At 36.1% G+C, this 24,796-nt stretch overlaps 3 protein-coding genes across 3 annotated transcripts; all 3 read right to left on the bottom strand.

The window, feature by feature from the left end:
- Positions 1–3,237: 3,237 nt before the first annotated feature.
- On the bottom strand, positions 3,238–6,411 carry LOC122065303 (disease resistance protein RUN1-like). The gene is made up of 4 exons (XM_042629092.1): positions 5,776–6,411; positions 4,256–5,354; positions 3,851–4,138; positions 3,238–3,735 (listed from the first exon to the last, which is right to left on the bottom strand). The coding sequence occupies exons 1-4, from the start codon at positions 6,276–6,278 to the stop codon at positions 3,238–3,240; spliced, it is 2,388 nt and encodes a 795-aa protein (XP_042485026.1). The 5' UTR covers positions 6,279–6,411.
- A 4,965-nt stretch (positions 6,412–11,376) lies between these two features.
- Positions 11,377–12,105, bottom strand: LOC122065302 (disease resistance protein L6-like). Its single transcript, XM_042629091.1, has one exon. The coding sequence runs from the start codon at positions 12,103–12,105 to the stop codon at positions 11,377–11,379; it is 729 nt and encodes a 242-aa protein (XP_042485025.1).
- Positions 12,106–20,141: 8,036 nt separating this feature from the next.
- Positions 20,142–24,528, bottom strand: LOC122065306 (disease resistance protein Roq1-like). The gene is made up of 4 exons (XM_042629094.1): positions 23,302–24,528; positions 22,905–23,192; positions 21,688–22,790; positions 20,142–20,427 (listed from the first exon to the last, which is right to left on the bottom strand). Exons 1-3 carry the CDS (start codon positions 24,298–24,300, stop codon positions 21,705–21,707), a joined length of 2,373 nt encoding a protein of 790 aa, XP_042485028.1. The 5' UTR covers positions 24,301–24,528; the 3' UTR covers positions 20,142–20,427; positions 21,688–21,704.
- Positions 24,529–24,796: the final 268 nt, after the last annotated feature.

Raw genomic sequence — 24,796 nt, 5'->3', positions numbered from 1 at the left:
TATTTTTAATGGATCATCTGGTTTTCACTCTCTTATATTAGTGAGAGAATAAATTATTATCCTATTGAAGGTGATAGATGTATTATATATGTTTTATTATATATATTACACTTGTCGTTTCATGAATTTTAAGTCAATCTATGGTATTTTGATATTTTCTTCGATGTTATATTTATCATCCGTGACATCAGGTTTCGTCACGAGACACATAATTATGAGTTTTGACACACATTTATGATTCAAAATATCACAAGTGCATTGTTTAAGTAATATTTCTTCGAATTTATATGTCATATTTGTACTTATGATAAAGTTCAATTTTATTGAAAGTTGATCGAGATAAAGTATATATATTATATTTGAATGATTTAAATGAATTCATTGAAGTTTTTGTGGCTTATTGGTATAAAGCCTATGAAGTTGTTTACACTTACTATGGATCTAAGCCAACATTACCTTTATTTATTAAAGACTTATTGTTGTTTTTAGCCTATAAGTTATTCAATTCATGTGCCCTATTAGCTAAAAAAATTTTCTTTTGACTTGAAGAAATTATGGGGTTTTATTATGATTGACTTTAAAGTTTATGGGCTAATATTTGTGTTGGATATTAAAGTCATTTGGGTTGAAAGTTCATATTTGTATACAACTTTGTATATCTAATGAATTATGGATAAAGTAACATATTTCATGTGTTTTTTGTTATCATGAATAAATATTATGAACTTTCATATTTAGCATGTTGTCATTATAGAAAATACCATATTTAGATTTTTATTTATTTATGGTAATGGCGGGAAGTACAAAACTGTCATACTAAGAATGTACTCACTTTGATAACTGTTAAATTATGGTATTACCATATTGACTATTAGGGTTTATAATGGGTTGCTTTTGTGGGCTTATATTGAATATTTTATCAATTAAATACTGAAATAGCTCATCTTATTGTTTGCATCCAAAATCTAAACCCATGGGCATTTGGTAGCAATCCAAGTCTATAGATTTTCATAATTTCAGTGATTATGCTTCCACTTAGTGGGCTAGTTACTGAGATTGTGAAATTACTATTGACTATTCAGGATGGGTTGCAGTCAAGGAGACCATATGACGAATGATATGCTCTTGCCACCACAGGTGAGTTTTCATTTGGTCGGTTTCGCTTGATAGTGTGAGGGTGACATTTTGGGCTTCATAGCTTTGGAGGTTCTTGTCTTGCCACCACAGGTGACGGAATCTTCAGAGTGGTGTTGTTTCGAGCGTCTCGCCTTGCATGTGAAAGATTTCACTACGTGTTGGGCGATCTTGCCACCACAGGTGTGACCCCGATGACGTCGGATCTTTCCTCAGTTTCTGTTTTCCTACAGTTATTGAAAACAATACTGGGATAAATCTGATTAACAACCCAATTAGTCAGATTTAATTATATTGTTGGGAAGTTTAATATGCCTTCTGTTCTTGCATATTGTATATTTTGGTAAATATGCATGATTATATTTGTCAGCTTTGACTTCTCAGTTATTTTCTGTAAAAAAAAAAAGGTTTGAATGGTTCCAATTTTAAGGAATGGAACTAATCCTTTAATATTTCTCTGGCTATTATGATTAAAAATTGTAATCTTAATTAATGAGCCTCCTAAGTCAGTGATTGTTAATTATGTTCAAGCTAAGGTTCTTTATGAAAATGGGAGGAATCGAATAGGTTTATCTAAAGATCAGTGGGAGTAAGCTCATGAATCATAAATTTCTGTAGCACTACATTATTACAGATTGTTGACTCTATATCTAAACCATTGAGGATGTTCTGTGACAACTCCGCTGCAGTTCGTTTCTCTCATAACCGTAAAAGTACTTCAGACTCTAAACATATGGACATTAAGTAATTTTTTGTCAGAGAGAAAGTTCAAGAGTCACAGATTACAATGGAACAGATTGTTACAGAAAATATGATTGCAGATCCTCTTACTAAGGGCTTGATTCCAAAAGTCTTTTAAGAGCATGTCACTAATATGGGACTTGTTAGTTCTTTTGATGCATTTTATTAGTGGAAGTTTTGCTCATATATCCAGTTGCATATGAGTTCAGCATTATTATATTTATGAAACATCATTATTGTTCTCAAGAATATATATGCATTATATGGCCATTTGTTTATGTGTATACACTTATTTATTTACCTCCTACAGAAAATTGAGGTTATATGTGATGTATTTACCTCATTCGGTATCTGAGGTTCCAATCAATACACACACATTCAGTCGCTAGCAAAGCCTCGTTTGATTGAGGTCTAGTGCTAGTGTTGTGGGACATCCGGACCCAGTCCCAATGAACTTCATTAATTGAAGCTTGAGCGTTTGGGAGACGCTTGTAGTTAATGAGACCTTCGGTATCTGTTTCATATGGCTTATTTGGTTTTCGAGCCAGGACCAATTTGGAAATAGACATGATGATCACTATAGCATGTTATTTCCATACCACACTTTTATACTGTTCAGCCCAAGTCGGTGATGTTATGACCACTTTGGCGTGTGTGGTCTCATATCACTTTAGATGTGATGACCAATACGGTTGGGTGTTTGTAATTTTCATTCGGACCAAGGCATTTGGTTTAAGGTGCACTCCATTCGACACTGTTTTGTTTGTGGCCACATTCAGTTTATCTAAACCGGAGAGTCGTTTTAAATAAATTTTAAAATCTAAAACTTGTGACATATGCTGCCCAAGTGGGAGATTGTAAGATTTCCTATTAGGTGGGCTAGCATAGTCAAAGATTTGTTTTCAAAACCGGTTTAGTGGTGTTGACTAAAGATGGAGTAAGCAGAAAGAATCCAATATTATTGGTAAGTGATCTCTATGGAGATATTGGATTCTATTAGCACACCTTAATGGTATGAAATATTTATTACTATGTGTGGACCTAAGGTATTGTTTCCTTAATGGGAAGGAAACCCTAATTTTATTGTAGGGTTGGTCCCTACCCTCACCCCTATATATAGTTATCACTGACCCATTAAGTGAGGCTAACGACAAAAAAGCAAAAGGGAAAGAGGGTAGACCAGACCAACATTGATCGTGTTGTACGAAGAGCATATACGAAGAACATTGAGGAGTTCTTATTCTTCAGTCATGGATTCAGGTATGCCTAAAACTTGTCTTTGTAGTGTTTGTCATGCATACTTATCGATCTTCATGAATCGTTCCGCATTTATTTTCTATCAGTCTACTCCTGGAATCTTTGTTATCCTGTGGCAGTATTGTTGCAAGAAACATCCAATATTTCCAATGATTCCAATCCGTTGGTACCTGGAATCTCGGTTAGTGCCCAGCAGAATGTAGCCCTCAGGCATGTTAAACTTGAGGGAAGAATTGAGATATGCCGAAGGTACCCACATTGACTAAAACTGAGAGACTCAAGACAAGTAAGAGCATTGAAGGCAGCTGGTACCTCTCTGAAGTCGCCAGAGGAAAACTTCAAAGATTTCAATTTTGCCAATTTCTCAATGTCACTTGGTATCTTCCTCAGATTCCAAGGGAATTTAAGGTTCAATATCTCTAAATTTGTCAGGTTTGAAAGCTTAATTGAGAATGATTCAATTCTAAAGCATTCCGAAACATCGAAAACTCTTAACCTCCCAAGAAGACCAACAGATGCATCAATGTCAACCAACTCCTCACAGCCTGTAAGAATCAATATCTCCAAGCATCTATTTGCGGAAAGATCAGGTGTTCTTGATAGCTTTTTGCACGAAGTAAAGAGAACAGTAATTAACTACTTATCCACTAAATATCAAGTAAACAGTAACTCATCTCATCAATAAGATATTAAAAGATAAAGAAGTTCGCTTTGAGACCTTGATGTGGTTCCAACCCAACCAGTGTTCTGTGATCTCACTACATGATAGATTAAGAACAACCAGTTTCCTTGGATCAAAATTGGTTACTGTAAATTGCATAGGGCATCCCGTCCAACTAAGCCATCTCAGTTGTGAAAAAGGACGTCTGAATTTTTTAGCAAAATGTGCATAATCCACTCGAAGTAACCTTAGTTCAGTCATTTTGGCAAATCCTTCATGCACCAAACATTGGCTTCTTGAGCTATCTTCAAAGTCAATATTAAGACATTCAACTTTTCTATTTCCCTACAAAAAAATATTATATAAGTTCTAAATCACCAAAGGAAGAAGGAAAAAAACATTGAAACTAAATCTTTAAATCCTCATTAAAAAAAAAAAAAAAAATATATATTCAGTACTTACCATCTTTGTATTTAATACATTCAATGCTTCCTCTTGAGACCATATCCTACTACGCTCACATGGTTCATTAAAATTTTCTTGACGAACGATTTCCCTTCCAAGATCCCGGAGCTGATCATGCATCCTCAAATAACCATCTTCACTAATTGTTATCAAAGACCTCAGATGCAGAACATCAAGTCCTATTTTAGGATAAAAATTACACCCTTCCCATATGTAGCATGCAACATCCTTGTGCATTCCAATGAAGAAGCACGCAGTATCAAGAAATATTTGTTTCTCCTCATATTCTAATCCATCATAACTTATTCTCAGTCTTTGCATGACCTCATTATTAGGAACTCCTTGCAACTTTTCCAATGTGCCTTGCCATGTTGATTTTCCCATGCAGAATAAAGATGAACCTACAACTTGAAGAGCCAAGGGTAGTCCTCCAGTAGTTTTTACCATAGCTTTTGAGAGTTCTAAATATTCTTCTGGAGGTTGGTCTCTTCTAAATGCATGATAGCTAAAAAGTTGAAGAGATTGATGTAGGTCCATTTCCTTGGGCTGATAAATCCCATCTGCTTTTTGAGCAATTAAAATAGCCTTATTTCTACTTGTGACAATGATCCTAGTTCCGAAGCCAAACCATTCAAGGTCCCCAATTAATGCATTTACTTGAATCTCTTGATCTACATCATCGAGAACAATAAGAACCTTTTTCTTGCGGAATCTTTGTTTGATAACATTAAGTCCATCATCAACCTTAGTAATGTATGGGTTTTCTTGCTTTAGGATATCAAGACAAAGCTGATTTTGTAGACAAATTAGTCCGTTATGTTGTTGAGCAGTTTCTCTAACATTGGCAATAAAACTATATCCTTGAAAGTGAAGAAAGATTGTATTGTACACAGCCTTGGCAATCGTTGTCTTTCCAATGCCTCCGAAGCCATTGATCCCCACAATTTTTCTATCATCAGATTCAATGTTTAACAACCCCAACATATTTTCTATATGGTATTGGATTCCGACTAGGTTATCAGAAACAATTGAGGGTGTCTTGTTCAATGTACTCCAAACTGTTGCAACAACTAATTTTATTAACTTTGCTTCATATCTGCGTAATTGAATCAAAACAAGAATAAATCATTTGAGTTATGAATGATAACAAAAGGAATGGATTCCACAAAATCCGACATGAAAGAAACCATAACTGGATTATGTGAACTGAAGTAAATTACACAGGTCTCTCTCTCTCTCTCTCTCTCTCACCGAAACTCTGCCTGATTTAGGTAAAGGGGGAAAATTCGTCCACATAACCCTAATGGTTGAAGAGGATCTTGTCTGGATCACGATCGAAAGAGAATGGTCATCGAAGTATATTGCTGAACAATATGACGATTCAAATGTGACCCTCCTTTCCCTTCTATAGCTATAGCCTGGATCGCGATGGGTCATGGTGAATCCATATGGGAAAACTTAATTGATCCAAAAATTAAACTAAAACAGTAGGAATTGTTTGTAGCTGGTGTACTCACCCATTAGCAGCGTTCTTCGAATCCCATCCCTTCAATGATCCAACCTCTCTCAGAGCTTCCTTCCACTTCTTCACGGTTTTGTGGTCAAAACAGGTCTGGTGTTTCTTAAAGGCCTTTGCATAGCTTCCGGTCTGGTTCCGTACAGCCGAGGGTTCGATTTTGTAGAAAATGGGCAGAACGACCTGATCCATTGTGTTTTTGCATTCAAAGATCTTAGTGATCTCATTGAGACACCATTTACTGGAAGCATAATTCTCCGACAAGATGGGGATAGCGATTCTCGACTGCTCGATCGCAGTGATTAGCTCCGGCCCAATCTTCTTTCCCGTTGGAAGTTCTTCGTTGTCTCTAAAAGTGTTAATCCCAGCATCATCCAAGGCATGGTAGAGGTGATCGGTAAAGTTGGTGCGAGTGTCTTCTCCACGAAAGCTCAAGAACACTTCATAACTTGAACTTGAAGAAGACGAAGAAGAGGCAAAACCGGAATTCTTGGACGCTGCCATTGGGATTCAACAACTTCTTAGACTCTAGTACTTTTGGATTGCAGAGCGGCAGAGTCTGTGCTTGATTAGCTGCACTCTTCAATTTCTTGATCTGCTATTCCAGCTTCCTGTTACCTCTATGCACTATTTACCTTTCTTTTATTGGTTTAATTAAATAAAGGTTATTGCTTTGTGCAACGAGCTCGTCACCACACATTTGATTTGAGTATATGAGTATAATCTCTCTTACTGTGTTTGTCTTTATTTGGGTTGAGGAGTTGTGGTCCCAATTTGTAATACAAATGAATAGTGAATCCGGAACCGAGTCGAATTAAATTGAATTGATTTGGTTTAAATTTGATTTGAATATATGAGTATTTACCTTGGTTTAGTTTGATTACGGTTGAGAGTCTAAGAATTGTTGTTCAAGCCAATTCAAACTGAATTGATATTTCTGAGTCTACGAGCATTCACGTTTGTTATTATTTTTTTTTTTTCAACAAGTGTTTATTGCAATTTATTACACATATTCACATGCTAAAATAATTCTGAAATTAACAATGATTATAATGTCTATAATTTGAGCCTATTATGATCTTTGATCCATCACAATCATGGTCCAATAATGGAACTATTTACAAAATCAAATTAAAACCGTATTATAGATTCGAATTGGAACTAAAATCGAGTGGAACTGAATTAAATCAGCTTAATTATCTAAATATGGAACCGAGTTAGTCCTCGATTCGATTTCGATTTATTTCGTCATCCTTTTGAACCAAATTGAAATCGAATAAAAAAATTAGAACCAACAATGATGGCACTTATACTAGACAAAAAAGATGCTCAAAAGGTTCTGCATGGATCGTAAAAATATTATTCCTATATAGAATGTGTGGATTAATCCAATGTGAAAACTTATAGGTATTTGAACTCCATCTCTTTAACAATTAACTTATAAGTATGCGTTCTACCCAAATACCAAACAGCTCCTACTCGTTGCTATATTTTATCTTACCTATGGTTTTGTTTTTATTTACCACGTGGAATGGGATCAGCTTATTGTCGGTACGCATGAATGCACCGAGAATAATTAATCCTATCGAAATTTCACTTGGTCCTTCATGGAATGGTAGTGGGCTAAGTACTTTCTTTATAAAAAAGGAAGACTTTGGGACAAGAGTCATCGGTCATCGATATTAGGTTCCTACATACTTCTCATAGTTCTATATCATAGTCTTAACCTGCCCCAGTTGAGCCTTAGCCGTTACATTCATATATCTAACAAACGACTCATGTATATCTTCATACAGTTGTAACATATCTTTCCAATTCATTCTCATAACGTATAATTTAAGAAGATAAAGATATGAAGGATAGCATCAGTATAGGTCCCATGGCTCATTATGTGAAAAGATTCGAAATAAAACCTACATCTAAATTTTGTGGGGATCTTTTTCCCTTTTAAAAACAATTAATTTATTTTTAAACACCATTTTAATGTGGCTTGTATGGATTTTGGTGTTTCAAGGAGACTCCCAATTGCAAAGTGCAATGGAGCTGGGATGGAAAGATATAGAGGTTTGGACAGCTTGCCAAAATGTGGTTGGATGGTTATTGAGAATTCTCGATCGAGCAACTTGGCCTTGGGAACTTTCCTCTTCTTTACATGATATTAATTTTTGGATCGAATTTGGTTAGGGTGTTGAATTTATCATTTGAAAATTTCTTGTAAAGTACTTGTGAGTGAATGTTTATAAAATATTTGTTGAAATGCCTAGTACTATCTAGGAATCTACAGTTGCAGCTGTGAGTGGGTTATAATTCCAATTTTGTATTATAAAAAATCAAACTGAGAGGAGTATATTGAAAAATATACGAAATCCCGTGTGGGTATTGCTCTGTGGGGTATACACATTGTTGAATCACGTAAAACTCATGTGTTATGATTGGTTGCATTTTATTTTGGATAGAAGTGTTATATTTGTGTTTTTGCAGAGTGAGTGGGCATTTCTGATTGGCCTGACCAATCTTGGTTGAAGGTGGGACTACATACAAATTGTAGTTGATAAAATTGGGATTGCCCAGCCAACGGTGCTTGCCAGCGTGCTACTCAACAGTACAATTAGTGGCAATACAATCCTCGTAATTGTGGTTGTGAATATCAAGATTGCAAAGGAGTTCTTGGGTGTTCCAATTTTGACCACTAGTTCAAGTGTAGTGAGTGCTTGTGAGTAACAACAATATTGGGAACTGAGTTTGTACTAAGTATAAGTGCCATCATTGTTGGGTTAACCAAGGGGAGTGTTGGGTATTTTGTTAAAAAATTTTGAAGACCTGGTTCACTCCCTCTCCATATCAGCTTGGAATCATCAATCTCAAATCTAATAATTCTATTATATATGCAAAAGAAACTTAAAAACATAAAATAGAGATTTATTGCAACAAAAAAGTAGGCTAAAGTAAGCAAAGAAAATGGCAGAGTAAGAACTTATATAATCTTACAAGATGCAACTCTAAGAAGTATAGTGGATAGCCACACACAACATAGATATAATAAGTTGAAAAAGTTTTATAACAACCAGATGGGAAACTTTCAAATTTTTTGGTCTTTATTCCTTAATGGGAGGTAAGTTGTTATTTCGACTTACATGTACAGGGGTGTATACGTGTGTTTGATAAATTAATTGGGCCAAAGGTCTGGACACCCTATTAGCGAAAAAAAAAAAAAAAAAAAGAGAAAGAAAGAAAGAAAGAAAGAGTAAAGAAGTGAAAAGCCCAATAGATTCAGAGCCTTAATTAACAACTACTATACATATCAAATAACTGGAAGCGAAATTTTTTAGTCAGAAGGAGAGAGAGAGGAGGAAGAAGAAGGTACCTGAAATGAATATCGAAGCTCCTCTGAAGGGTTAGACCTGTAATGATTCTCTCTCTCTCTCTCGAGAGAGAACCTGGTGGAATAGATAGCGGCTAGTCTCAATGTGTAGACTTCAGTTTGGACCACATCTTGAGTGCCAATATGAGGAACAAAGTGAAAAAGAGAGTGAAAATTATTGGGAGAAGTTTTCTTAAGAGTTCCCATCTGGCAGAACGTTTTCTGAGCACCTCCTTCCTCTTGTCTCTCTTTCTCTCTCATGACTCTCTCTCCTTCAGTCAATCTCCTCAAAGTACCCGGCCGGCGTTTATCCCTTCTTCTAGTTTTGGTAAACAACCCTGTATTGTCATCGTATTCATCATCTGAGGATTCCAATCTATAGAGTTCTTGATTCTTGGTTGGGATCTCAAAGAATTCAGCCTTCAGTTTCTTCAAATTTTTAAAATTTGAAAAATCTGGTAAGCTTTCCAATGATTTGCACAGTCTAATATCCAATTTTTCCTAGGTTTCCACAATCCTCTTGAGACCTGGAATCTGGGTTAGCCTCAGGCAACCGGAAGCTATTAAGATCTTCAAGTTTTTCAAATTTGACAAATTTGGTAATGTTTCCAAACACACACTTTGTAATATCTAATTAAGGATTCCAATTTGTCCACTCCTGGAATCTCAGTTATTTTCCTGCAGTGTGAGAGTCTTAGGCACTTCAATTTTGTAAAACTTGATAGATCTGGTAATCTTTCCAAAGATGAACAATTTCCAACACCCAAGATTTCCAACCATTTCAATCCGTGGTTGACTCCTAGAATCTCAGTCAGTTGATTGCACTTTGTAGCCCTCAGGCAGGTTAAACTTGATGGAAGACTTGACATGCAAAACTAATCCTATTACATTCTTTTAAGATGAGTACCTCAAGACAAGTAAGAGCATTGATTGTAGCCGGTAGGACTCTGAAGTTGCTTTTGAAAAACTTCAAAGATTTTGATACGGCCAAATTGATTGCCCGATAGGGTAAGAACACGTGGTATCTAAGGAGAGGACACGTGTCGCTCACCTGGTAGAGTCTACAAGGAGTCTGACCGCGTCAACCACGTGGAGAGAATATTCCCCACGAAGGTGATAAGACGTATCCGAGTAGGACTCGAAGAGGAAAGGAGACAGACCCGAGGAGGACTCCTCTAAGGAAAAGAGAAACCCTAAACCCTAAGGACTACAAGAGAGGGCCCGAGCAGAAGAAGAAAGGTATGCAAAACAACCCTCACCATTACCCTTGTGAAAAGCTGTGCAACCGATCTCTAACTTGGGTGTCGGAGGACTAACCCCGGATAAACATCCGGGCCTCTGCCTTCTGTATTTATGCAGGATCAGCTCATATGGATTTTCGGCAGCAACAGATTTCAATTTTGTCAATTTAGAAATATCACTTGGTATCTCCTCCAGATTCCCACAGGCTTTAAGACACAGTATCTCTAAATTTGTCAAGTTTGAAAGCTCAACTGGGAATGATTTAATTGCGAAGCATTCAGAAGTATCTAAAACTCTTAACCTCTCGAGAAGACCAACAGATGCATCAATGTTAACCAACTTCTTACAACCTGTAAGAATCAATATCTCCAAGCATCTATTTGCCGAAAGGTCAGTGTTCTTGATAGTTGTTCACAGGATGTGAGATCTAGAACTTTTAGATTTGCTGCTGCCTTCTGCAAAAGAGAACAGTAACTTATCCATTAGAGATCAAGTAATAAAAATCAATAACTCATCTATAAGTTTTCTCAAGAAAGATTATGATTGATGACAATGATAAGTAAAAGAGAAGTTCTCTGAGACCTTGATGTGGTTCCAACCCTTCCAGTGTTCTGTGATCTCACTATTTGACAAATTAAGAACTACCAGTTTCCTTGGATCAAAATTGGCTAGAGTGAATTTCTTAGGGCATCCCATCCAACTAAGCCATCTCAGTTGTGAAAAAGGATGTGTGAAGTTTTCAGTAAAATTTGCATGGTCTACTTTAAGCAACCTTAGTGTAGTCATTTCAGCAAATCCTTCATTCATCAAACATTGGCTCCTTGATCTTTGTCCAAAGTCCATACCAAATCCTTCAACTTTTTTTTTTTTTTCCTACAAAAAGAAGAACCTTAAATAAGTACAAAATCATCATGAAAAAAATAAATCAAATCAAATAAATCAAATCCAAATCTATAAACCCACACAAAAATGTGTGTTCAGTACTTACCATCTTTGTATCTAATACATCCAACACTTCCTCTTGAGATCATATCCTACTACGCTCCATGGCTCATTAATATTTTCTTGACGAACGATTTCTCTTCCAAGATCCCGCAACTGATCATGCATTCTCAAATAACCATCATCACCAATTGTTATCAAAAACCTTAGTTGAAGAACATCAAGTCCAACTTTAGGATAAAATTTACATGCTTCCCATATGTAGCGTGCAACATCCTTATGCATTGCAATGAAGAAGCACGCAATATCAAGAAATATTTGTTTCCCCTCATATTCTAATACATTATAACTTATTTTCAGTCTTTGCATGACCTCATTATTAGGAACATCTCGCAACTTCTCCAATGTGCCTTGCCATACTGATTTTCCCATGCAAAATAAAGATGAACCTACAACTTGAAGAGTCAAGGGTAGTCCTCCAGTGGTTTTTGCTACATCTTTTGGCAGTTCCAAATAGTCTTCTGGAGGTTCAGTCATTCTAAAAGCATGAAGGCTAAAATGTTGAAGAGATTGATTTAGGTTCATTTTCTTGGGCTGATAAATCCCATCTGCTTTTTGAGCAACTAAAATAGCCTTATTTCTACTCGTGACAATTACCCTACTTCCAATACCAAACCATTCTCGATCCCCAACTAATGCATTCAGGTGAATATTTTGATCCGCATCATCAATAACAATAAGAACCTTTTTCTTGCGAAATCTTTTTTTGATAACATTTAAGTCCATGATCAACTCTAATAATATCTGGATTTTCTTGTTTTAGAATATCAAGGCAAAGATGATTTTGTAGACAAGTAAGCCCATTATGTTGTTGAGCAGTTTCTCGAACATTTGCAAGAAAGCTACATCCTTCAAAGTGACGGCCTTGGCGATGGTTGTCTTGCCAATGCCTCCGAAACCATTGATTCCCACAATTTTTCTATCATCAGATTCAATGTTTAACAACCTTAACATTTTATTAATATGAGATTGGATCCCGACTAGGTCACCAGAAACAATAAAAGGTGTCTTGTTCAATGTATTTCGAATTGTAGCAACAACTAATTTTATTAATTTCCCTTCATGCCTTCATAATTTGAATCATAGAATGACAAAGAATTTGGATTAGGATTCCATAAAATTCGACATGGATGAACCATAAGTGAATTATGGAAAATTGAAGTAGATAACGCAAGTCTTACTATGCGCCTCTCCTTCTAATTTTTTTCTTTCTATTTTTATATTAATCAATACTCTACTTGATTTTGGTTTGGTTCAAGATAAAATGTGCAAACCAAAATCGAACCAACTTGATTCAGTTTTTTTTTTTTGGTATTTTGTTTCATTATTATTTTTTAATTTGATTCCATTTTACATTTAGGTCCTATTTTAGGTGTTTGGACAGGGGGAAAAAAGACACTTATTAATTAGAGTTATAATTCACCAACATTTTTTCAAGCATTTTAAAGAATATAATTTATAATCCATATTTTTTGAAATAGTAAAAAATAATATAATTTTACCTGATTTCTTATTCGATTAGAACACAGGGAATTCAGTTTGGTTTAATGGTTTTCGTTATGAAAACCAAAACTAAATCAAACTGACAAAAGATTCCAGAAAACCAAAACCAAATAAAACTGAGAAAAGATTCCATCCTTTGAAACCAGTGCCTTAATCGATTTACTTCATTTCAATTTGATTTGGTTTTAAACGACTGGTTACAGTTTTGGTTTTCGGTTCTCTGTTCTAAGTTGACACTCTTAACCAACATGCTATTGCTCTCTCACTGTCTCACACAAGGTTTAATATATCGGAATTGGTCTTGAGATCAGACAAGATTAATACCTATCCTACCTTTGGTGTCATTAAAAAATCTTTAAATCTCACCATCTCTTTTCCATACCTATCTAACGATATGTTATCAGCCAAGAATCGAGATTGGATGGAACAAATATTGATTCAATCCAACCGATTCAAGCCAATCCAATCTTATTCCTCAAACATGCAATTTTATATTGGTCTCTTTCTCTCCCTTACCTTGATCTTGTGGGTCTTGTATATATCATGCTATTCTCCACATGCCATTGATGTGGCATGGAAGAATTCACCCACACTAACATCGTGTGAAACCTTTCCCCAGATGACATATTATAAGGTAAATTATCTGAAAAAAAAAAGGACCAAGTTTTCCTGAAACTGAGCTGCAAGTATTGACCTAATGTTCTAAACTCGCGATTGGTCAGGTTGTAATCGATCTTATACGGATTTAGATTGGCTTGGACCGAATCATATCAGAGACATTTATTTTTTTATTTTTTAATAAAAAATATTTTTATTATATTTTATTATTGGATCGTACTTTGTTAGGATCAAATCAATCAAGGCTGATACCAATCCGATCTAAATTTTTAAAACCATCAGCCTACAAGCATGGTTTCACAAATCGGATATTCTAAAAAAAAAAAAAACAAAGGACAAATCAGATTGGATCGGTATTGTCCTTGACAAATCAGAGTGAATCCAGTGCATAGCGCAGTCATTGCAACTTCTACTAGTAGAGTAGGCGCCAGGTTTGTGATCTATGGATCAATTCCTGACACACGCATTTGCCCCCCCCTTTCTTATCATCCCCCCCTCCCTCTTGTGTGTCCTCTTGGGCAGTTCTATAGGATGTAATAACAAAAAAAAAAAAAAAAAGGGCTAAAAAATAGGGATAAAATGGTAAAAAATGATTTAATATTAAAACCAATAGTATTTCTATGGGATATAGGGTTATTCAAGTGCTGATCAGGTTCATGTACGAGAATTTATGAGAACGGTCTTGGTCCGTGGATATAGAATCAATTCTCTCTTTTTGTTTAATAGATTCTATATCCACATATTAGGAGTGTACATGAACATTCTCATACGTAAACCTAATCCGTTCACAGATTATTCCAATTGGTATAAACCAATATCGGCCTTGACCCATCCTGTTACCGATACCGTTTTCAATCAAGATTCAAGATCAATCAACCACTTAAATATTAAACTACAAATGGAAAAAAAATAGAGGAATCACAATTGGTGTAGTTATCAGTACTCACCCGTCAGCAATGTTCTTGGAATCCCATCCCTTCAATGATCCAACCTCTTCCAGAGCCTCCTTCCACTTCTGCAGGATCGTGTAGTCGTAATAGGTTTGGTGTTCCTCGAAGGCCTTTGCATAGCTCCTGGTATGGTTTCTCACTGTCGAGGGTTTGATATTGTAGAAAATGGGTAGAACGACCTGATCCATTGTGTTTTTGCATTCCCAAGATCTTAGTGATCTCATTGAGACGCCATTTACTAGAAGCATAATTCTCCGAGAAAATGGGGATAGAGATTCTCGACTGGTCAATCGCAGTGATTAGCTCCGGCCCAATCTTCTTCCCCATTGGGAGTTCTTCGTTGTCCCTGAAAGCGTAAATCCCAGCTTCATCCAAAGCATGATAGAGGTGATCGGTGAAGTTCCATGAAAGCTCAAGAACACTTCATACCACCAACTGAAGAAGAGGATGAAAAAGAAGAAGAGAAGATGCTTCCATTGGGATTCAAGAACTACTTAGAAAAGACGAGAGTTTCTTTGTGTACTCTTGGAAGCAATTACTTTTGGATTGCAGAGCCTAAGCGTGATTAGCTTCCCTTTTAAATTGTTTGATCTCATTCTTCTTACGCGTTGAATTTTTTTTATTAGGTTATATAAAAGACTTTTTTTCCACAAAAATAAAGGACTTTGCTCTCTCTCTCTCTATATATATATATCTACGCTGAAAATGCTTGTGGGCTCTCTCTCATTGATTGAGAACTCTACCCGACAAGATAGCCTCCTATGGCCTTATATAAAAATAATTATTAATTATGAGTCTAATATTAATTAATTTCAAGTTTTTTTTTTCCTCTCAGTTTTTGTCTTTTCTTCGCATCTGAACGTAAAGTTAAGAGAAGAGATTTTATTTTTCTTGGTAATAAAATATATTAATTACGAATTCTACAGGCTACATGAGTTCTGAAATGAGTGTCAATTGATCGCTTTCATCCAGTTTCAATCGGGCTGAATCGGTTCTAGTTCGGTTGGATCCAAAACCAAATCAATAAAGAATTTCTTCTTAGTGGTTTGATATCCGGTTGAGTTCAAATTTCAGTCGGTTCCACTAGGATCTGGTTGGATTCAATTTTGGATTTTTCATTGATTCGATTTAATTTCAACTGTTTGAGTGTAACCTACCAATCACATGAAACCATTGACTCCAACTTCCATAAAATATGGGTATTCGTCGATTTGACCACATGGTGAATGAAAACTTTCTCCTTTAATATTTCTCTGCATACTTTTCTCATTATCTTCACAATTCTAAGCGATAATCTTCACTTGCCCCCGCTTGAACCTTAGCCTTTATATTATATTTCATTTCGCGGGTTATGATTTAATGCTTTAAAAATAAAGGGTCGTTTGAACAAGTCATCTATAGATGTAATTAGAATATGAAAAAAAATTAAATATTGTGAGGGGGGAGTGTGGCCAATGCGCTCAGATACATGGGATGGTGAAATGACCAACCCACCCCCATAAAATGGAAAATAACATCTTTGTGATTGTTTCCTCGTGAGCTCTCATTGGCCTCATTTAATTCCCCACAAGAAACACTTTCCCTTAGAATATATATATATATATATATATTCTTTTTTTATTGTCCTTTTTTTTTCTTTAAAGTTCTTTAATTAATCCTTCATTATATAAGGACATGGACAAAAATGAAGTCAATCAAATATATAATTTTCTTGGATTGGTGGATAAGAAGTTATATTCATGATGTGATCCTATAAAAAAAAAAAAAAAAGTGAATCTCAATTTCAACTATTGGGCGTGTATGTAAGGGATCACAACTAAAATATTTGTATCCATCATGTGAAAGACAAATAAAATGTCAAGACTGTATGGTATTTAAGGGTGTCAATCCCTAGCCTGCACTGATTTGTTCAATTGGGTTTGATATATGCATCGATTATTAAATGTGTTGGGTCTAGGTCCGACGCGTTTATAAACAGGTAGCACATGATGCAAGGGGTAAGTTCGACGGGCATCTTATTGACCTGACTTGTTAACGAACCTGACTCGGCCCGACACGATAGAATAAGGTATATATTGATATTTTTACCAATTAATAAATTTAATTAAGTGTCTAGGCGATGATCCATTGGTTTTAAATGTCTCGTTCTTCATGCCTCTATCAATGCATTGTTCGTCGTGCTTCTTTCAAAGCGTTGAATCGTTGCCTAAACATGTGGTACTCGCCCAAATAACTATGAGCCGGCGTAGAAGATGAGCACCAAGGAGAGTAGCCGTATCGACCCCCATAGCCCCAGGTCCTTTTTTTTTTTTTTTTATAGAACCTCATCTCATAATCTTGCGAATGTTGATAAATAGAATTACAAAGTCAAGAGTCTTTGTGTATTCTTGGAGTCTGGGCTTTGATTAGTAAATTGCTTCATCTGATGAGCTTCTACGGATTTGATTTTTCTGCTACCTTTAGCATTTTTTATTTTGGTTTTTTTTTTGAATATCCCAAGTCTTCCCAACCTTTCGATCACTAATTGAACACCTAATTAATTGAAGAGAAACTTTATCCTATCAAAACGTAATACAGTTGGAGTGATCGCTTAATAAACAATCAGGTCACTGTTTTAGATGATGTATTAATAGGAAATCTATCCATCCAATTCTTGTTTATCTAAAGCATTAATAACCAAATGATGAGCTATGGAAACAATCTCTCTCAAAAGAGAGCCAAAATGGTAAAGAAATGATCAGAATGATGAAACCAAATACCAATACTTAAAAAAGTTAAAACCTTGACCTTGGCTAGCTGCTCACCACTCCAGCGAAGATCAGTGGTACCCTTGGTCCTTTTCTTCATTATGGCGAGAATCTTTGTACTTTTGCAAACCCCCACTCCAAGGTCCACATCTTAGACCTCACATCAGGCAACTCCTCCATAAGAAGGGGGGGGGGAGTTCCAAGGATTCTAATGCATCCCCACTTGGTTCCTCTGTCTCCCAGAATACAGCCCTAAGCTTGTTCAACTTTCTAAAATTTGAGAAATCTGGTAATCTTACCAAAGACGAGCAAACTAATATCCAATAGTTCCAAGGATTCTTCCAATCCATTGAGACCTACAATCTCAGTTAGGCTCATGCAGCCAGAAGCTAATATGATCTTCAAGTTTTTCAAATTAGGCAAATCTGGTAACGTTTTCAAATTTTCACAATCGATAGTACCTAGTTCTTCCAAGGATTCCAATATGTCGGGTCCTGAAATCTCGGTTAGCTTTTTGCTCAAGGTCACTCTTAGGGCCCATTTGATAACGTTTAAAGAAACGGAATAAAAAGCGTTTGATAAAACTGTTTTGTTTCACTTGTTTTTAGAAATAGAAATTGAAATTTTTCTCTATTTATGGTTCAAGAAACGACCCAGGCGAAACAAGTTTTCGCCGTTTCTGGAAATGACTCGTGGCCATTCTTTCGCTGGTTACTATCGACTTCCAGAAACATGACTTATCAAATACCTTCAATTCCGTTTCTGTTTCTAGAAACGGAAATTTATGTTTCTGCCATTTCTTGAAACAGAAACGATAGAAACATTATCAAACAGGCCCTTAGACACTTCAATTTTTTGAGAATTGATAGATCTGACAATGTTTCCAAATACTCAAAACTTTCAACATCCAATATTTCCAACCATACCAATCCATTCACACCTGGAATCTCAGTTAGTCCATAGCAATTTGTAGCCTTGCTACTGACAAGTTGAGATGCATTGAAGCCACTGACAATTGTTTAAAATGAGTACCTCAAGACAAGTAAGAGTTCGACCCAAAGAAAGACAAGGAGGTGCATCGACAACTGGAAGTGGAGAGGGACCACGGTGGCTTTTGCCTTCGAAAAACTTCAAAGATTTCAGTTTTGCCAATTACTCAATATCACTTACTATCACCTCCTGATTCCCACAGGCTTTAAGGCTCAATATCTCTAAATTTGTCAGGTTTGAAAGCTTAATTGGGAATTATTCAATCGCAAAGCATTCAAAAGCATCTAAAACTTTTAACCTCTCAAGAAGACCAATGGATGCATCAAGCTCAACTAATTTCTTACAGTCTGCAAGAATCAACATCTCTAAGCATCTATTTGCTGAAAGGTCAGGTGTTCTTGATAGTTGTTCACACATAGTGAGATCTACAACCTTTAGATTTGCTGCCACCTGCAATCTGCAAAAGGAAATAAAGTAGCTCATCATCTATTCCAATTGTAAGTTCATTGAACCCTGTAAGTCTGGTGTAGGCTTAGAAAAATGCCAACACTAACCAAGAAAAAAAAAATCATAACATATCTAATAATGGCTTCCATCATTCAATAAGAAATTTATGAATCCAATTATAATTAGGGAGAAGAACACTACTAGTTATAATAATGGCGTCCATCATGCAATAAGAAATTTGTTAAGTTTGTCTCGAATTCTTGAACCGTTTTGAAGATTGACCCGCTTCAACATATTTTGGTGGCGATTCGAATGGAAAGTTTTTTGAGATCTGTGATAGAAGCAGAGGGGTTGGGGCGATAGGCCCAAGCCCAAAGCCCATCATTGATCTCGTATGAGGTGCGAAGGCGTAGCCCCTGCGGTATGATTCGACCGGATTGACCATGACCCGATGGGTCGACCCGCGACTTGGAGTATATAATGTATTGTTGTCTTGTTGAGAAAATTATTGTGTTTTGGGGGTTTTTCGAGCTAGGGTTTTAGGGCGAGTTTTCTTGTCGCTGCTTGGGTGTAATCTCTTATCTGTATAGTGAAACATCTTCTTCTTCGCCTGAGGACATAGCACACCACACTAGTGTGTGACCCTCATTAAATCTCTGTGTCACATGGATCTTTTGTCTATTTATTTTCGTATTTCTTGGTATTATTTGATCTGAAAAATCTATTAATCTAATTATAATGAGGGAGAAGAACACTATAGTCTGCTGTAGACAACACCAGTGCACGGGACCAATGAGAGAGTATGCGGGAGCATCTTCACCACAAAGGGTGGGGGACTACGTGGTCTTTTCGTGCCTGCTTGTGACTGGGTGGAGGCAACACCGGATTGGCATGGTTCTTTCTCCCATGAGTAGCCATCTTTTTCATTTCATTGTTTTATTTTTTGGGTAGAAAAAAAAAATGGTACATAATAACTAAGAAAAAGAAAACTCTAAGACACTAATGGCGTCCATTCATTCAAATAGGAAATGTAATAATCCAAGTAACGTTATTGTTGTACATAAAGCAATAATAGCCAAATGATGAGCTATGAAAACAATCTACTCATGATTGTGTAATAAACTTCTACCAAAAAAAAATAAAAAATTTGTGTAATTAAGTTGAAATCTTACCAAATATGGTGATTAAGCTTTTCATTTGAAATTTCAAATACAATAATCCCATTATCGGAAAATGCCTTTATACATAAAAAGAGATTCATTGCAGTAACCAAAGAAAATCAAAGGAAGTAAGGACAATGCCAAAGTAAGAACTTGGTAGATACTACAAAATGCAACTAGCCACACATGACAGGTTTCATATGAAGGTGTAACCTGCAAAGGTGAAGCCCCAAGTTTATAACAATCGAATGGAAGGGAACATTCACATTCCGTTTGTCTTCTGGATTAGTTAAACAACTTCCTAATTTCATTTTTTGGGTGTGTGCAATGGGAAGTAGAAGTTACTATGGAAATGGAAGAATTGTTTAGGAGCAAAACAGCCCAAAATCTACAGAACTAATACAACAACAATAACAACAAAAAACTAAGCCTTATCCCAACTTAATGGGATTGACTACATGGATCCCACGAAACAAAGTAGGAAGAACTGCGGTCTAAACAGAAAAAAAGGGGGTATGAACTGCGGTTCCGTCAAGCATTGTTAATCTTTTGTTCAATCTAGGCCCAGTGTGTCTCCGGTGGAAGCATCTCAATCTTTTGTATGGTATTGCTTCTTCACTATGGCTCTGTTTCCTGTGATTTGAAGTGAAATGAAACAAAAAACAAAAACAAAAACAATATGAAAGATTTTCTATTCATAACTTGAAATAATTATGTAACTAACTAATATTGTAGTAAACATAGTAACTGATCAAGTACACAAGTGTTTTCTGAATTCTTATATCGCTTGCTACTCTCTACCTCTCCTAAATCCTTATATTGGTCACATGAGTTCAACTTGCATGGCATTTTGATGGCAGACATAGAGAAGTAGGAAAGAGAGGATCCTGAAATGGAGTTGAATAAAGAAAAAATAAATATGGCCAAACTTGAACGGTTCAAGGACTACTGGACTACTCTGGGCAGGGGGCTACTATGACTGCTACAAGAGCATACCCTCTGAAACTGATGAAGAAGTCTCTCACAGAATATTGGAAGAAGGTGGTAGAAGAAGCAAAACAAAAACCCCAGCAGAAAGGAGGTGTTCCATTACAAACACGCTACCTACGTGTGGGAACAAATTATAGAAGGATGGTTGAGCCTCTTGATATTGCAGATTTCTATAAGATTCCAGGCGAAAAGAACCATCTAAAACATAAACACAAACATTATAAACTGTCGCAGAAATAATAGGAGGATGATGATGACAAAGCGGTGAAGAATCAGAAGAAATTATCGATGAGGAACAAGGCAGAAGGATGGTTGAAACTCTGTATTCATGGGCTCGTTGAAGAAACAATCTAATTCACCCCAAATAAAAAGAATCAGAAGAACTTATCGATGAGGAACAGGGCTGTTACTTTAACAGAGGATTCTTGTTTCTGGGCACATGTGGAGGATGCTATGATTTCAATACAACTGCTGAAGAATGGAAACGAAGCCAACTGTGAGCCAGAAGAATCACTAGATCTGAAGGAGTTTGAGAGTTATGTAATGGGTTTGATAGAAAATCTAAGTTTCACCAGACATTTTCTAGAAGGAAAGTAGGTATTATGAGACCCTAAAAGATGGAAATAATTCACCACTGATTGATTATATGAAGGCAGAAAAGAGTATGCCTAGCAAGGTAGTAGGAGCTTAGCTTACTATTATAAACAGGAGTTGAGAGTTAAGACAGATCCCAAGTTCTAAAACCTATACTAACATATTTGAGCCCATAATCTACAAGATCACACTGACCAAAAATATAAAATTTGAAAGCAAGAATCTTGAATCATAGCATTTGTTTTTTTTGGGGTGAAATGAATCATAGCAATTCGAGAGAGAGAGAGAGAGGAACCTGGGATCACAGACCTGTAAAAGCTGGTAGTTTATTTAATGGATTCTCCGAACTGACGGCAGAGACTTCGCCACCACCCCTCCTTTCTCTGTTCCCTATTCGACTCTACTAGGTCCAGAATGCGTTTATACCTTCTTCTAAATGTTTTGAAGAATAAAGCTTCTTTTAGTAATGTCTCTGCAGAATGGCGTTCTTCTTCCAAGCATTTCAATCCGTGGATGCCTAGAATCTTGTTATGTTCCTCATCAAGTATAGCCTTCAGCTTCTTCAACTTCTTAAATTTTGACAAATCTGGTAATCTGACCAAAGACTGGCACCAACTAATATCCAATTGTTCCAAGGATTCCTCCAATCCATTGAGACCTGGAATCTCTGATAAAATAAAGCAGCAATAAGCGATTAAGGTCTTCAATTTTTTCAAATTTGACAAATCTGGTAATGTTCCCAACCATGTGCATTCACTAATAATTAATTCTTCCAAGGAATCCAAGTTGTCCACTCGTGGAATCTCGATTAGGCTCTCGCAGCCTAAAACTCTCAGGTGCTTCAATTTTTTACAATTTGATAGATATGGTAATCTCTCCAAAGAACAGCACTGTTCAACTTCCAAGGTTTTCAACGATCCCAATTCATTGACACCTGGAATCTCGGTTAGATTATGGCATTTGGTAATCCTTAGGCTGTTTAAACTTGAGGGAAGAATTGAGATGCACCGAAGTTCTAGACATTGTAAACTGAGAGACTCAACACAAGTAAGAACACTAATAGCAGCTGGTAGGTCGCTGAAACTATGACAGCAAAACTTCAAAGCTCTCACTTTCGTAAATTTCTCAATAAAACTTGACACCTCCTCCAGAGTCCCACTGGTTTTAAAGCTGAATATCTCTAAATTTGTCAGGTTTGAAAGATAAACCATTGGGGATGATTCAATCCAAACGCATCCAGAAGTATCCAAAACTCTTAACTTCTTCAGAAGACTGACGGATTCATCAATGTGGATCAAACCATAACAGTCTGCAAGAATCAATATCTCCAAGAGTCGATTTTCTGAAAGGTCAGGTGTTCTTGATAATTGTTCACACGATGTGAGATCTAGAACTTTTAGATTTTCTGCCACCTGCACAGGAAGACAGATTAAGTAAACACTAACCATCTATTAGAGACTAATTAAGGTCTTAAGGAAGTTTGTGATTGATAACAATAAGCAAAAGAAAGAAGTTTGCTTTGAGACCTTGATGTGTTTCCAACCCAACCAGTCTTCTGTAATCTTACTGTATGACAGATTAAGGACAACCAGTTTCCTTGGATCAAAATTTCTTAGTGTAAATTGCATAGGGCTTCCCATCCAACTAAGCCATTTCAGTTGTGAAAATGGATGCGTGAAGTTTTTAGCAAATATTGCATCATCAACTCGAAGTAACCTTAATTTGTTCATTTCAGCAAACCCTTCATTCTCCAGACATCGGCTCCTTGATATATCTTTGAAGTCAATATTGAGTCCTTCAACTTTTCCTTTTCCCTACAAAAACAACCACCTTATATAAGTTCTAATCATCATGGAAAAAAAAAAACTCCTATCAAAACCAAATATGTAAATCCTCACAAAAAAATATGTATTCAGTACTTACCACATTTGTTTTTAATACATCCAATGCTTCCTCTTGAGACCATATCCTACTACGCTTCCATGGCTCATCAAAATTTTCTTGACGAACAATTTCCCTTCCAAGATCCCTGAGCTGATCGTGCATATTCAAAAAACCATCTTCACTAATTGTTATCAGAGACCTTAGAACAAGAATTTCAAGTCCTACTTTAGGATAAAATTTACACCCTTCCCATATGTGACATGCAACATCCTTGTGCATTCCGATGAAAAAACAAGCAGTATCAAGAAATATTTGTCCCTCCTCTCTATTTAATCCATCATAACTTATTCTTAATCTTTGCATGACCTCTTTATTAGGAATATCTTGCAACTTCTCCAATGTGCCTTCCCATATTGATTTTCCCAAACAAAATAAAGATGAACCTACAACTTGGAGAGCCAAGGGTAGTCCTCCAGCAGTTTCCACCATAGCTTTTGAGAGTTCTAGATATTCTTTCGGAGGTTGGACCTTTCTAAAAGCATGAAGGCTAAAAAGTTGAAGAGATTGATATGAGTCCATTTCTTTAGGCTCATAAATCCCATCTACTTCTTGAGTAATTAAGATAGCCTTATCTCTGGTTGTGATAATGATCCTACTTCCACTACCCAACCACCTACGGTCCCCAAGTAATGTATCTACTTGAATGTTTTGATCCACATCATCAAGAACAATAAGAACCTTACTATTTTGAATCAATCTTTTCATCCCATCAAGTCGTTGATGATCAACCTCCTCATTGTTTTGTCTTTTCCATTTTAGGATATCATGACAAAGCTGATTTTGTAGACTGGTAAGTCCATTATGACGTTGAGCAGTTTCTCGGACATTTTTAATAAAGCTCCGTCCTTGAAAGTGAAGAAATATTCTATCATACAAGGCTTTGGCAACCGTTGTCTTGCCAATGCCTCCAAGGCCACTGATCCCCACAATTTTTCTACCATCAGATTCAATGTTTAATAGACTTAACATATTTTCCATATGAGATTCGATTCCGACTAGGTTCTCAGAAGAAATTGAGGATGTCTTGTCGTTCAATTTACTCCAAACTGTTGCAACAACTAATATTATTAACTTTCCTTCGTATCTGCATAATTAAACAAAATAAAAATAATTTAAATTATCAATACTAACAAAAGGAAAGGGGTTCATAAATTTTAATACAGATAAAATCGTAAAGGAATTATGTGAACTGAAGTAGGTTATGCAGGTCTTATTATGTGTCTTTATCCCCCTAGCTATCTCTGTATTGACCAAAACTCCATTTGTTTTAGTTAAATCAGGAAAAAAAAAGAAGGAAGAGGGTATCCTAATAGCTCTAGTGGGTGAAGAAGAAAATAAGAAATATTTCACATTTGCTCAGTTTTAAACTCAATATATATATATATATATATATATATCTCGCAATCCAGATAAATACCTCATAAGAAGTGAATGGATATTAAAAATTATTAATTAAAACATTCAAAACCCAAAA

This window comes from Macadamia integrifolia, unplaced genomic scaffold (assembly GCF_013358625.1).
Source record: "Macadamia integrifolia cultivar HAES 741 unplaced genomic scaffold, SCU_Mint_v3 scaffold1967, whole genome shotgun sequence".
In the NCBI taxonomy this organism is placed as follows: Eukaryota; Viridiplantae; Streptophyta; class Magnoliopsida; order Proteales; family Proteaceae; genus Macadamia; species Macadamia integrifolia.
This window is presented reverse-complemented; position numbering and strand designations above follow the sequence as displayed.